This window comes from Primulina tabacum, chromosome 6 (assembly GCF_025594145.1).
Source record: "Primulina tabacum isolate GXHZ01 chromosome 6, ASM2559414v2, whole genome shotgun sequence".
Taxonomy (NCBI): Eukaryota; Viridiplantae; Streptophyta; class Magnoliopsida; order Lamiales; family Gesneriaceae; genus Primulina; species Primulina tabacum.
Window position 1 is genome coordinate 42,658,425 of NC_134555.1, and position 13,997 is coordinate 42,672,421.

The following is a 13,997-nucleotide window of genomic DNA, read 5'->3' on the forward strand; positions in this document are numbered from 1 at the left end:
CCTTGTAATTTCCCTCGGCCTAGCCTCTGTATAAAGGCATGCATCCGTCGGATGTTCAGTTTTCAAACAAAAACACAAAACAGATATAATGGAATTTAAAGTCTCAATTAGTAGGCAGAGGGCACGTATTGTTCTAGTCCACGGCGTATGCCACGGTGCTTGGTGTTGGTACAAACTCAAGCCCCTACTCGAGGCTTCCGGCCACGATGTCACGGCCCTAGACTTATCGGCCTCTGGTGTCGATCCGAGAAGCCTGGACGACATCCGGACGCTGGAAGACTACACAAAACCCTTGTTGGAATTCATGGCTTCGATTCCACAGGACGAGAAGGTGGTTTTGGTCGGACATAGCATGGGTGGATTGAACATAGCCGTCGCAATGGACAAGTACCCTGAGAAGATAGGTGTGGCTGTTTTCTTGTCTGCCTCCTTGCCTGATACTACACATGCGCCATCATATGTGCTGGACCGGGTAAAATTTTTCTAACTACTTCGTATGTTTAAGTGTCACTAGTTCACCTATTACATGTACAATTTTGATATATAATGTAATAGATAAGTGTCAACTCATTTATGCACACATAAATGTTCATGATGAATATGCAACAAATCAAAATTATATAAATATATATATATGTGTGTGTGTGTGTACACTGATTGGAGCATAGAATCAGCAAGATATCATATGATTTTCCAATTTTAAGAAAATGCTCATTTTCTTTCTCACCTACCTATATATAATGATTTTTTTATGTTAAACCATCTTACGAATTACTTGAAATCCATCCATTAAAACCGCGACGTCGTGTTTCACCACTTTGCTTAATGGAATATATATATTCAGATCACTGATCCAATTAAAAAACCAATAATCAGTTCTTTTTTCGTATATTTTGTCGGTATTAGTTGATTGTTAATTAACTTTGTTAGAATGATTTTGTTTTGAAATTTGAAGTATTGCGAGCAAATTCCAGCAGAGGAATGGTTAGACACAAAATTCTCGCCCGTTGGTACTCCTGAAAATCCTGTAACATCAATGTTGTTCGGCCCCGAATTTATCAGCCTCAAACTTTATCGATTATGTTCCCCGCAGGTTCTCTCTTTTCCTATTTTTCTGTAAACTACGATAGATTTGTCGTGAACCAAATCAATTTGGATTAATTGGGAGCTAAATTCACCTAAAATGGCAGGACGTGGCGTTGGCAAATATGTTGCTTAGGCCAGGCTCGTTATTTCTTGGAGATTTGTCAAAAAAGAGCCCTTTCTCAAATGAAAGGTTTGGATCTGTGAAGAGGGTTTACGTTGTGTGCCCTGAGGACAAGGCTGTTCCCGTAAATTTTCAGTACTGGCAAATTGAAAATTTTGGAGTGGACGAAGTAAAAGAAATTGCGAGTGCAGATCACATGGTAATGATCTCCAAGCCTCGAGAACTTTGCCAATGTCTACTGGAGATATCGAAAAGTTATGTTTAGGGTTGGAAATAATTAACATGATAAATAAGTTAGTAATTTTTTTTTATTTTATGTAATTTTTTTTGTTAGTCTATTTTTATATTATTAATTGGATTTGATAATTAAAATATTTTATATCGTTTTTTTGTTTCAAATTTGATTGTTCCAAATGACGTTATGCCTGAAGAATTAAAAATTTTGGTATTACATTTTCAAAAAAAAAAAATTGGGTATTATACTTTTTTGTTTTAATTTTTAGGTAATTTATTTTACAACCATATTTTTCATTGTTTTATTTTTTGTTGTACTAAATCAAGATTTTTTTATAGTTACTTTTTATTAAATATAAATATGTGCCAATGTAATAATAGTTTTTATTTTATGCGTACATATCAACTACTATATCTATATTTTTATACTTTTTATAATTAATTATTTGGGAAAAAAAAATAATTTCACCCCTAGTTGATTATATATATATTATTAAAGTTGAGACATTTAGAGTAATAAAATTTATTTAACACGATAAATTTTAATACATAGGAACATATCGTACCCGAAAGATACATATATGACATTAAATATTTCTTAAAAACTTGTTTCAAAACCGGGACCAAGAATTTATTGAGGGCCTACTCTGGGAATCACATGTGGATACGTATATAATTTCGTCGAGTTCCTAAATTGCTAGTTGTCATCCTCGTTGAAGCGTGTTCAAACTTTGGTTTGAATAGAAAAAACCAGAAATCTATATGGAAAAAAAATAGGACTCATGTGAGACGGTCTCACGAATCTTTATATGTGAGACGGATCAACCCTACCGACATTCACAATAAAAAGTAATGCACTTAGCATAAAACGCAATATTTTTTCATGGATGACCCAAATAAGATATATGTCTCACAAAATACGATCCGTGAGACCGACTCACACGAGTTTTTGCCTAGAAAAAATAGAAAACTCGACCGAACTGATTTTTTTTAAAATTTTGAATATAAATGGTAAAATCGAAGTTTATATAGTTCGGTTTGGATTATATATATATCAAAATCAAATCAACAGAAAAACCAAAGTTTAATTAGATTAATAATATTTAATATTCTAATTTAGATTATATATTTTATAAAAATGATTTATTGAATTAAGTCTCATTTTTTTGTAGATTTTTAGTTTATTGTGATTTGTTGAATTCATTTAGAATTTAAATATAAATGTTTTATCAAAAATTTTAATTAAGAAGATAATAAATTTATTTTAAAGAAACTTTAATTACTAATTAAAATAATTGTCCAATCTGAATTAACCGAACTAGTTCAATGTAAATCGAATCGAACCAAAGTAAAACTGTTCAGATACCGAATTATATACTTTTAAAATCAAAAAGAAAAAAACGAAACAAATTATATAAAACTGAACCAACCGATCAACACTCTAACTTGCATACCTTTGTCAAATCTATTATTCTGGTCTCTTTATTTAGTGACCCATGGGAATTGCTCTTTCTAGATTTAAAATTAAAAAAAAAAAAAAAGGAATCTATTATTGGTCTTTTTTTTGAATTACAATGGAAAATAATTCAATTTTTCGTTCAAATATAGCAACAAATATCAAATATAAGGGCCCCCCGGGTACATGTTATATCTTTTTCCCTCCGCGTGGCCTCTATATAATATAGAGATTTTTTGCATATTCCCCAAGCAAACAAAAACAAAATAACTAAGCTCAAAACCAATGGAAGTCCCAAAGCAACGGCGCGCACATATTGTTCTAGTCCACGGCGCATGCCACGGTGCTTGGTGTTGGTACAAACTCAAGCCCCTACTCGAGGCAGCCGGCCACCATGTCACGTCTCTAGACCTGTCGGCCTCTGGCATCCACCCTAGAAGCTTGAACGATGTTCGAACTCTTGCCGACTACACGGCACCGTTGTTTGAGGTCATGGATTCGATCCCACGCAACGAGAAGGTGGTTTTAGTCGGGCATAGCCTCGGTGGATTGAACTTAGCCGTCGCAATGGACAAGTACCCTGAGAAGATTGGTGTGGCTGTTTTCTTGGCTGCCTTCATGCCTGATGCTAAACATAGTCCATCCTATGTCCTGGACATGGTAAAAATTTCTAACTACTTTGTCGTATTTAAGTACATAAACTTATATTTTTCAATATATATACATATATCGTAATTTTGATATGTTGGATGCTCTCGTTGGTGTTATATGTTAACATCTTCTAAGTATTTAATGCATATTTCTCCATATCGACTATTATGACGGTCAATATAAACATCTTTCAAGCATTTAATGCAACAAATTTGTCGAGATTGGTTGATATCACATTCAATAGATGTACATGTGAACATCTTGCAACGTCAATGAAACGTTTAGCCAGAAAACATAGTATCATATTATACATATATAAACTTATTTAGAAAAGAATAATCAAATAAACAAAGGCCAAGACGTTGAATTTTTCTTTATCCGTATAATTTAATGGTGGAAAATATATCAGGGACCCCCAAAGATATTGTACTGTGTGGATCTTTTCTTAGTTTAGTCAAATTACGGATATTGGCTTTGATTTGAGATTTTAAAATTATCAGTAGTAAAAACATGGCTAAAACAATGTATAAAAGAAGTCGGAGGATGTAGGCAATTTCAATTCTTGTTTGTTTAGGAACAATTTCGATTCTAATTTGGGGAAAATCTGTAGATAAAATTGAAAATTTTTTATTGAAAATTATTTCACACGCTTTTTTTCTAATAAATAAAGATATAAATATTGTTTGTGGAGTTAGGAATGATTAAAATTTCATCTTTTTTTAAAAAAAAATAAAGAATACGTAATTCGAATACAATTTCTATTAAATATCATGTAGAATTTTAATGAGGATCAATATATTATTATTTTATTTCAGATCTTCTTCACCATCGTATTGACCAATACATATATATTGATTATCCCAGTGTACCATAGATTTTGCTGTTAAAATGATAATGATGGTTTATTTTAAAATCATGTAATTTATTTCTTAAAATTTAAGATACTTTTAAATTTGTAATAACTGGTTTCTTTTCCACATCCTGCTGACCTTGCACCAATAATGGAAGAAAAAATTCCAGTATTTGACCTTGCACCAATAATGGAATAAAAAAATTTTAGTATTTGATTCTTCATTCAGTGTAACTATGCAGCTAAACGAGTCGAATCGTGTCAAGCCAAATAGCTCGGCTCGTTTAAGACAAACATAGGTTCGAGTTCGTTCGTTAATAGCTCGTTTATCATGTTTCACGAATCAGATTCGAGTTCGTTAAACAAGCTCGTTTTCGAGATCAAACATTCTTACATTCATTTAAGGAGTGTGATTCTTCTTTTATAGTTTTCAGTCACTCTCATTTTACTAAGTTAATTGTTATGGGACAATACATAAACCCAACAAATTAGCCCAAGAGACCAGTCGAGCCGACGGACAAGTTCGTGAGCTTATGAGCTAAATATCATTAAACTCGAGTTTGACTCGATAAAATTGTCGAGCTCGAAATCGAAATTCAGCTCAACTCGATTACTTTAACAAAAGATCTCGATCGAGCTTTTATCGTGTCGAACTCTGAACAACTTGCAATTGACTTGATTCATTTATATTTTTAAGTAAAACATCACACGATGGTGGATATAACTTTCAATTTAAAAATGTTTTTATTATTTTATATTTAAAAAAAATTGTTATTTTCTTCTCAACTACCTTTCTATTAATAATAGGTCTAAATATGTTAGAGTTACATCACATCTATAGTTTTGGGATCCCACATTAAAATTATCAAGGATCCTGATGTGATCTTGCTGAAATGGGGGAGCCGGGTTAGGAGCTCCAACGGATCAAATCAACAATTTATAGTGTTTGGGAATTTTGAGTGAAGATAATGGCTGCGATAGCACCAGCAAACAATGAAAAGAACTCGTGAATGGGCGTCGGAGGAGTGTCCGGCGTGGCCACTCCGATGCTAAAGTCAGCAGGTTTTCAGATGAACACAAGCAATATTTGAGAGAAAATATGTGTAATGCTTAGAGTTCAAATATTTAAGAATATTTAAATGACATTAATACATGCTATTTATAGTAGAAAAGGGGGTGGGTACCTCGATTCCAGTGTCACCTACTAAGTATGGCAAGTCGGTTGCCCATACTCTAGCTTCTGATGGCTTCTAGGACACTCCAAGCCCAAGTTGTTCTGACAGATTAAACTGCATGTATCAATCATACTCGAGTGTGGTTCAATTCTCGAGGTGGCCCGGGTAGTAGGGTACCCGGGTATTTGCTTGAGAGCCCGGGCTATGATGATAATTTCTTGGGAAGAAGCGAAGTGTCCGGGTCCTGAGCGAAGTGCCCGGGTCATGAAGAAAATGCCCGGCCTAATGGTTCTGATATGGACTATCCAAGTAATAAACCGGGTTTAACAACAAACCGGATCTTATGAGGGTATCACCACTCATCCCAAAAATAGTCGGGCTAGAGTCTTGCTCGCTGTCCCGATCAGTCATACCTGCATTATTATTTAGCACGCAACTCAGAATGTGTAAGAGCATCGGGGGCTTCAAAGATCTCATGAATGGGATGAGATACCGGGGTCTGACACCACCCGTGTTTAAGGTAATATTTCGGGGCCTTCAATCTCCCGGGCTTTTGATAAGATGCCGGGGCCTCAAATCTCCCGGACTTTTGATAAGATGCCGGGGCCTCTCCCGGACTTTGATAAGATGCCGGGGCCTTAAATCTCTCAGGCTTTGATAAGATGTTGGGGCCTCAAATCTCCCGGGCTTTTGATAAGATGCCGGGGCCTCTCCCGGACTTTGATAAAATGCCGGGGCCTCAAATCTCCCGGGCTTTGATAAGATGTCGGGGCCTCAAATCTCCCGGGCTTTTGATAAGATGCCGGGGCCTCTCCCGGACTTTGATAAGATGCCGGTGCCTCTCCCGGACTTTGATAAGATGCCGGTGCCTCAAATCTCCCAGGCTTTGCTAAGATGCCGGGGCCTCAAATCTCCCGGGCTTTGCATATTGTGTCGTATAGTATACTCGGCCAGTTCAAGGGGTGTCATTATGAAGCATGCTTTAGCCTTAAATTCTCGCCGAAAACTGTTCCATATTCCGAGAATCCGATAAGTCTGACACATTGATATTCGTGCACGTTCTTTCACATACCCGGTACAACTTACGAGACACATCTTGATCGTCCACGTGTATATAGATTAGCGACCGAGATCTCCCCTCATCGCCTACATATATTATCCCTCTTTTTTTCAAAAATTACATTCAAATTCAAATTTGCGGCTAAGCTCTTGCAAATTTTCCTCTCAGCTTTCCGGCGCGTAAAACTCTTGCATCTCCGGCGACCTTGTGCCACTGCAACTAGTTCCTTCAAAAACTCGTAAGTTACTTTTCTCTAATCCATGTCTAATTCTACTTCTTCCACCTCGGGAGCCAATGCGCGAGGCTCATCTGGGTATGAGTCCACCGCGATGCGCTCCGATTCCCCCCTTCTCCTCCTCGCCATCGTTTTACTCAAACCTCTAAAAAGCCTACCGCCCACCAAACTAAACCTTCTTCTTCGGGCACTTCTCGGGTCCTGAAGAAGGACAAGGGTAAGGGCAAAGCCCGTGCTTCTGACCATCCTTCTACTGGGGCCCCGCGAGTTTCTTGGTTCTCCTCAATGAGCAGCACTTTGCGCTCGGGGGCGGACGAGGAGCTCCGGGTTCTAGGGTCTATCCCTTCTGATTTTTCCATTCTGATTCCCCGTCCTTTCGATAGAGCCAATAACCCTCCTCCCGGGTACACCACTTTCTTTCGAGACCAAGTCAGAAATGGTCTTCGTTTTCCCCTCCCTCCGTTTTATATCGAGGTTGCTGAATTCTTTGGCGTGCCCATTAACCAGTTTCATCCGAATTCCTTCCGCATTATGGCCTCGGCCTATATTCTTTTCAAAATGAATAATCTCCTTATCACTCCCCTCATTCTCCACTATTTTTTCATTTGTAGACTGGGAGATAATGCCTTCTCCCTCACTGTCCGGCTAAATGCCCTGTTCCTTGATGACATATCCCTTCTTCCTAGAAGGGGTGGAAAGGAAGATTCTTTTATATTCGACTCCCTGGTCCTCTCTCCTGTTTAACAGAGTTTCTTACTTCCCTTCCTCAACAACCCACCCTTCCTCGTGCCTATAAATTTGAGGAGTTTTATACCCGAAGCCAAGACTTGGTAGATGGCAAAAGATACTCCTCCTCTACCCTTATCTCTCATGAGAATCTGGTTGCCTATGGGTTGAGTGCCCGGGTTGAAGACCTTATAGACCGGGCGATTGATGAGGCGGCTGGCTCGGGTTCTCAACCCGGTAACTTTCTTTTCACTGTCTTGTCCTTCCTTTTCTTCATTTATGTTCGTCTCTTGTGATGACCTTTGTTTTTTCATTAATGCAGATAAGATGCAAGAATCTTTTGCAAAAAAGTGGGAGGCTGAGCGGCTAGCCAAGGAGAAGAAGCTGGCAGCCCGGAAGGCTGCTGCTGAAAGGAAGAAACAAGCAGCCGAGGAGGCAGCGGCTCGGGAGAAGGAATTAGCCCGGGAAAATACTGAGCAAGAACGGGAGACGCCTGGCTCCCCGGAGGATGAAGAAGATCATATCCCCCTTCGGCAGAGGAAACGAAAGGCTATCACAAGCCCCGAGTTGATTCTGGTCGAAGATGATCAGGCAGGAGGCCAAGGTTTCTCTCGGGCAAGCCAATCCAGCACCCATCCCCTCCGGCACTCGGGATGAACCTTGTTAGGAAGATGTTGATTCTAAAGAGCTCCACCCCGGGTCCTCGGTTCCTCGATGGCTCAAACATGCTTCTATCAGTAAGTTTCCTTACCCTTCTTTTCATTTTCTTCTGCTTGTTTGTTTCTAACCTCTTTCTTGGAAATAGGGCATGCAAATGCTGATATCAGCCTTCGAAGAGGTAGCTGCCATAGCTACTCGGCAAGCTCCCCAAGTCCGGGCTTCCAGAGAGATCTATGATCGTCTCCAGGGAGAGATCGCCCGGCTGAAAGGGCTTCATGAAAAAGAAATGGCTGCCCTTCATGTCTCGCTCGATGTAGCCCGGGATGATTTACAAGAAAGTCTTGCCCGGGAGGAATCCCTTCGAGAACACATCTCTCTTCTTGAAGGCAAGAATAAATCCCTGGCAGAAGGGTATGACTGAGCAGACGTCCCGGGCGGATGCCGCGGAGGAGGCCCTGGCTGAGGCTGAGCGAAAGAGGGAGCAACTTCAGACTTCCTTCCTCACATCCCCAGAATTCAAGGCAGCAGTTGAAGATCGGGCTTATCCTCTCTTCAAGACCAGTTTCAACAAATGTCGCAAACAATTTGAAGAAGCCGGGCTCTTGCCTAAAGATAAATCCAACTTCCCAGACTTTAGGCTAGCCATTGCATCACTTCAAAAGGCCGGGGAGGAGGAGAGAGAAGACTCCGAGGATGAAGAAGATCAGTCAGGGTCCGAGCAACCGGACATAGAATAGGATTTGCACTCACATTTTTCTTCTTTTTCCTGCTTTTATTTGTAAGTTCTCGGCCTTCGGGCTTTTATTAATGAAATCTTCATTTTCCCTTTATCATTTTTGCAGTCATATCCTGATAAATCTTCAAAGACCCGAGTAACATAATTGCTTGTGTACAAAATAATCAGGAAATTTTCTAAATGTTGCGATTTAACCGGTAACTTCAAATAAGTACTCGGGATCTTGATCCTTATAATGAATAAAATGCCTCATAATCAGTAAGTGACCCAGATGTAAGCAAACTTAAACCCGGATATAAAACATTGGTGCGTATAACCAAAATGGGAAAATCGGGCAAGAAGGCAAATATCGGGATTTAGATTGGTCGAGGTGTGATGTCCCGAGCCAGGGTGTAGTGCCCTGGACTAATCAATAATCAAGGTGTGGAGCCTTGGGCCGGGGAGCATATCCCGGGACTTGGGAATGGTCGAGGTGTGGTGCCCCAAGCCAGGGTGTAGTGCCCTGGGCTTATCAATAACCAAGGTGCGGAGCCTTGGGCCAGGGAGCATGTCCCGGGACTTGGGAATGGTCGAGGTATGGTTCTCCGAGCCAGGGTGTAGTGCCCTGGGCTTATCAATAACCAAGGTGCGGAGCCTCGGGCCAGGGAGCATGTCCCGGGACATGGGAATGGTCGAGGTGTGGTTCCCCGAGCCAGGGTGTAGTGCCTTGGGCTTATCAATAACCAAGGTGCGGAGCCTCGGGCCAGGGAGTATGTCCCGGGTCTTGGGAATGGTCGAGGTGTGGTTCCTCGAATCAGGGTGTAGTGCCCTGGGCTTTTTGTTGATCGAGGTGTGGTTCCCCGAGCCAGGGTGTAGTGCCCTGGGCTTTTTGTTGATCGAGGTGTGGTTCCCCGAGCCAGGGTGTAGTGCACTGGGCTTTATGAAAATGTGATGGGGCCTCGTGTCTCCCGGACTTTAGATATATGGTGTCGGGGCCTCAAATCTCCCGGAATTTTAACCTTTCTGCTCCTGCTGCTATATTAGTTTTATTACAAACCAAATCACTAACCTGGAAAATACTGAATCAGAATTCATTTTTCGATAGAGTGAAACTTCTCTGGTTGAGCTAAATTAGGTGTCTAATACAGCTGTATGCTACTGAGTGTATTGAACATATTTTTCCACGCCAATCCGGAATAGCTGCTGAGCTTCGAACCCACGTGAAAATCCTTAGATAAAATTTGAGTGCCGAGCGGGTCGGACTTATATATTGGCCAAGCAGAGTTGGGCTTATTTTTGAATGGAAACCGTATCTACGTCTTGAGCTCAAGTTCCCACAGACGGCGCCAATGATGTGATCTCGCTGAAATGGGTGAGCCGGGTTAGGAGCTCCAACGGATCAAATCAACAATTTATAGTGTTTGAGAATTTTGAGTGAAGATAATGGCTGCGATAGAACCTGCAAACAATGAAAAGAACTCGTGAATGGGCGCCGAAGAGGTGTCCGACGTGGCCACTCCGATGCTAAAGTCAGCAGGTTTTCAGATGAACACAAGCAATATTTGAGAGAAAATATGTGTAATGCTTAGAGTTCAAATATTTCAGAATATTTAAATGACATTAATACCTGCTATTTATAGTAGAAAAGGGGGTGTGTACCTCCATTCCAGTGTCACCTACTAAGTATGGCAAGTCGGTTGCCCATACTCTAGCTTCTGATGGCTTCTAGGACACTCCAAGTCCAAGTTGTTCTGACAGATTAGACTGCATGTATCAATCATACTCAAATGTGGTTCAATTCTCGAGGTGGCCCGGGTAGTAGGGTACCCGGGTATTTGCGATAATTTCTTGGGAAGAAGCGAAGTGCCCGGGTCCTGAGCGAAGTGCCCGGGACCTGAAGAAAATGCCCGGCCTAATGGTTCTGATATGGACTATCCAAGTAATAAACCGGGTTTAACAACAAACCGGATCCTTATGAGGGTATCACCAGATCCTTACATTTAACGTGTGGACCATGTAATAATATCATATCTACCATCTTAGGTTAAAAATTTATTGCGTCATCACATCAGTTTGAAATTTATGAATTATAGCATCGTCGATTCGTACAACTTTCTTATAAATTTTAATCATATTTAGTTGGTATTTCTGACTTTTTTTAATATGAAAATTTGTTTTTATGATTTGAAGTATTGCGAGCGAACTCCGGCGGAAGAATGGTTAGACACAGAACTCTTACCCATTGGTACCCCTGAAGATCCTCTAACATCACTGTTGTTCGGCCCCAAATTTGTCAGCTCCAAGCTCTATCAATTATGTTCCCCACAGGTTCTCTTCTTTTAATCGAAGAACTGTGTATTTCAGATTTAAATGTTGAATGTGGTGGTGTAACATATAAGACAGTATGCAACGAAATAATTTAACACACAAAAATTTACGTAAAATAATTGTGCACAAGTGGGGCAAAAGATTCACTAGAAAAATAGTAAGTTTACACACTAAAAAAATACTAGTGAATAACAAAAAACTAATTCCCTTTTTAACACAGTAAAGGTGCAAATTGCATCTTAAATTTCTTATCACCAGAAATAACTAAACACAATAGATGCAAATTTTGTGAAACCAAAATTCAGTTGAATAAACAATTTTCTAGCAACACTTTAATTAAGTATTGTCCTCGAATGTTTTCGATACTCCACGACAACACAACAAAAACACGACGATACTTAATCACTCTATTTTTCCTAAGCAACACATGTATTATCCGTTCTTCCTTTTTCTCTCTTGTCGTCTCTCTACTTTGCAACATCTTTCACTATATATAGTCTCTTTTAACTTGTAGATAAAACTTAGAGTTTTATTAAGAAATTAACTCTTTTAAATAAAAATATCATAGAGTTAATATAAATTTTATCATAAATAACTTAGTCTAGAAAATCAAAACTCATATAAAAAGTAAAATATAATTTAATAATAAATTCTTTCTTTCATGCCAAGACATGTATATATATCATCTTTGATATGGTGTCCTCCTTCGGTTCTCATCTCCGTGTCCACTGCCAATGTGACACTTACCCAATAGATGTACAATGTTGATACGAATTCTCACAAGCTTCTATAAGCACCTAATAATGTATGCACATATCCTTATATTTGTAGTAAAACAAGTACATTGCACGAATGTTTATACTTTTCTTATTGGGTAAACATCGACCAGGAACAAATTTAGACACTGCGGTATGTTCTTTTTCTTTTTGAGCAGACGCCATAACTAAGAAATGTATTTTATGATTCCTGTGTGGTCCTGGCAGGATGTTGGCAAATGCGTTGTTGAGGCCATCCTCTCTATTTCGTGAAGATTTGTGGAAAAAGAGTCCATTCTCAAAGGAAGGGTTTGGATCTGTGAAGAGGATCTATGTTGTGTGCTCTCAAGATAAGGCAATTCCCAAAAATTTTCAGCTCTGGCAAATTGAAAACTTTGGAGTAGATGAAGTAAAAGAAATTGAAAATGCAGATCACATGGCAATGCTCTCCACTCCTCAAGAACTTTGCCAGTATCTTGTGGAGATAACAAAAAAGTATGCTTAGTTTCAAAAAAAATATGGTTCGACTATCGTGAGCCCTTTGTGATTTATGCTTGTGGGATTTCATGGCTTCGAATAATGTTTATGTTATGACAAGATATTATATTATCCAATAAAGAGTAAGGAAATTCAATAATTCAAGATTTTCGTTACAAACTATGGCAAACTTGAATTTAAAATATCATTAGAAGTATTATTTTTTTCTTTAGCCTCTTAGTTCCGAAATTTTAGTTACATCCCATATAACACGGAGTGGGTGAAAATTAAATGAATAACGCTAAAAGTACAATGGTACAACCATATTACATAGATTTGGGTTCCTACCCAATCCAAGAGGCCTAGCCTAGGTGGGCTTTTGGTTTGGATTATAATAATCTTCAAAATTCAATTTTCGTTACGACGACATTATATAATACTTGATTTGAACACGTCATAGTAATTGTTTTAGAATAACAACGGACACGTTTTCAATTTTGTCCATGTATGATGTTTTTTTAAAATGTAATTTTGATGTTCTGTATGTTCATGCTTCATTTTTATATCTACTATAATATTTTTAAAAATATTTCTTCTTCCTCACAATTAAATTATCTAAGCACATTGGATTGCTAGTGTGTGCATACTTAAATATATAAGATAAAAACTTGTGTGAGACGGTCTCACGTGTCGTATTTTGTGAGATGTATATCTTATCTGGGTCATCAATGAAAAATATTACTTTTTATGCTAAAAGTATTATTTTTATTGTGAATATCGGTAGGGGTGACCCGTCTTACTGATAAAGATTCATGAGACCGTCTCACAAGAGACTTACTCAATATAAAAATAATGAAAGTTACATCATACATGAGGTCCGAATGACAAGTAATGATCCAAGTCAAATGCAAATAGGATGAGATTGAAATTAGAACCAAACAAGATGTGTTAACATATCTTCAAGGAACAATTCAATTATTGATTTTGCCAATACATGTCACTCTTTAAAATTAATGTCTTGATCACGATCAATTGTGCACGTAAACACTTCAAAAAGTCAATTATTATAAACAAATATTTTAAATTTGTTGTACTATATATTAGGTGGATTATATATGATGAGTCATCTAAGATAAAAGTAAATAAATAATTTTAGAAATTTTTTTAAAAATAAATTAATGATTTTTTCATATATTTTTTATGATGAGTCATCTAAGCTAAAAGTAAATAAATACTTTTAGAAAATGTTTTTTTAAAAAAAATTAAATTGATAAAAATATGTTAGTTATATGTACATTTATTATTTCACGCAGCCATAATTTAATTATTATATAAGTTATAAATTATAATTATGATTACTGAACGGAGCGGATAACTTTATGTCGATGTTTGTCGATCGATGTTAAAATGAACTAGACATAGATCTGATATTCGGCCATTTATTACCAGTGACATCGTATATTCTTGT

General features: G+C 38.2%; 2 protein-coding genes across 2 annotated transcripts; both read left to right on the forward strand.

Annotated features, from left to right (window-relative positions):
* LOC142548267 (salicylic acid-binding protein 2-like) lies at positions 1-1,623 on the forward strand. The gene is made up of 3 exons (XM_075656588.1): positions 1-472; positions 956-1,093; positions 1,191-1,623. The coding sequence occupies exons 1-3, from the start codon at positions 89-91 to the stop codon at positions 1,470-1,472; spliced, it is 804 nt and encodes a 267-aa protein (XP_075512703.1). The 5' UTR covers positions 1-88; the 3' UTR covers positions 1,473-1,623.
* A 1,506-nt stretch (positions 1,624-3,129) lies between these two features.
* Positions 3,130-12,689, forward strand: LOC142550297 (salicylic acid-binding protein 2-like). The gene is made up of 3 exons (XM_075659524.1): positions 3,130-3,557; positions 11,160-11,309; positions 12,267-12,689. Exons 1-3 carry the CDS (start codon positions 3,183-3,185, stop codon positions 12,555-12,557), a joined length of 816 nt encoding a protein of 271 aa, XP_075515639.1. The 5' UTR covers positions 3,130-3,182; the 3' UTR covers positions 12,558-12,689.
* The last annotated feature ends 1,308 nt before the right edge of the window (positions 12,690-13,997 follow it).

Excerpts from the sequence above, each read along its gene's own strand:
- LOC142550297 (XM_075659524.1), top strand. The coding sequence starts at position 3,183 with ATGGAAGTCCCAAAGCAACGGCGCGCACATATTGTTCTAGTCCACGGC. Across the intron at positions 3,558-11,159 it reads CATCCTATGTCCTGGACATG|TATTGCGAGCGAACTCCGGC; the intron begins GTAAAAATTTCT and ends TATGATTTGAAG. Across the intron at positions 11,310-12,266 it reads CCCCACAGGTTCTCTTCTTT|TGTGGTCCTGGCAGGATGTT; the intron begins TAATCGAAGAAC and ends TTATGATTCCTG.
- LOC142548267 (XM_075656588.1), top strand. The coding sequence starts at position 89 with ATGGAATTTAAAGTCTCAATTAGTAGGCAGAGGGCACGTATTGTTCTA. Across the intron at positions 473-955 it reads CATCATATGTGCTGGACCGG|TATTGCGAGCAAATTCCAGC; the intron begins GTAAAATTTTTC and ends TGAAATTTGAAG. Across the intron at positions 1,094-1,190 it reads ATCGATTATGTTCCCCGCAG|GACGTGGCGTTGGCAAATAT; the intron begins GTTCTCTCTTTT and ends CTAAAATGGCAG.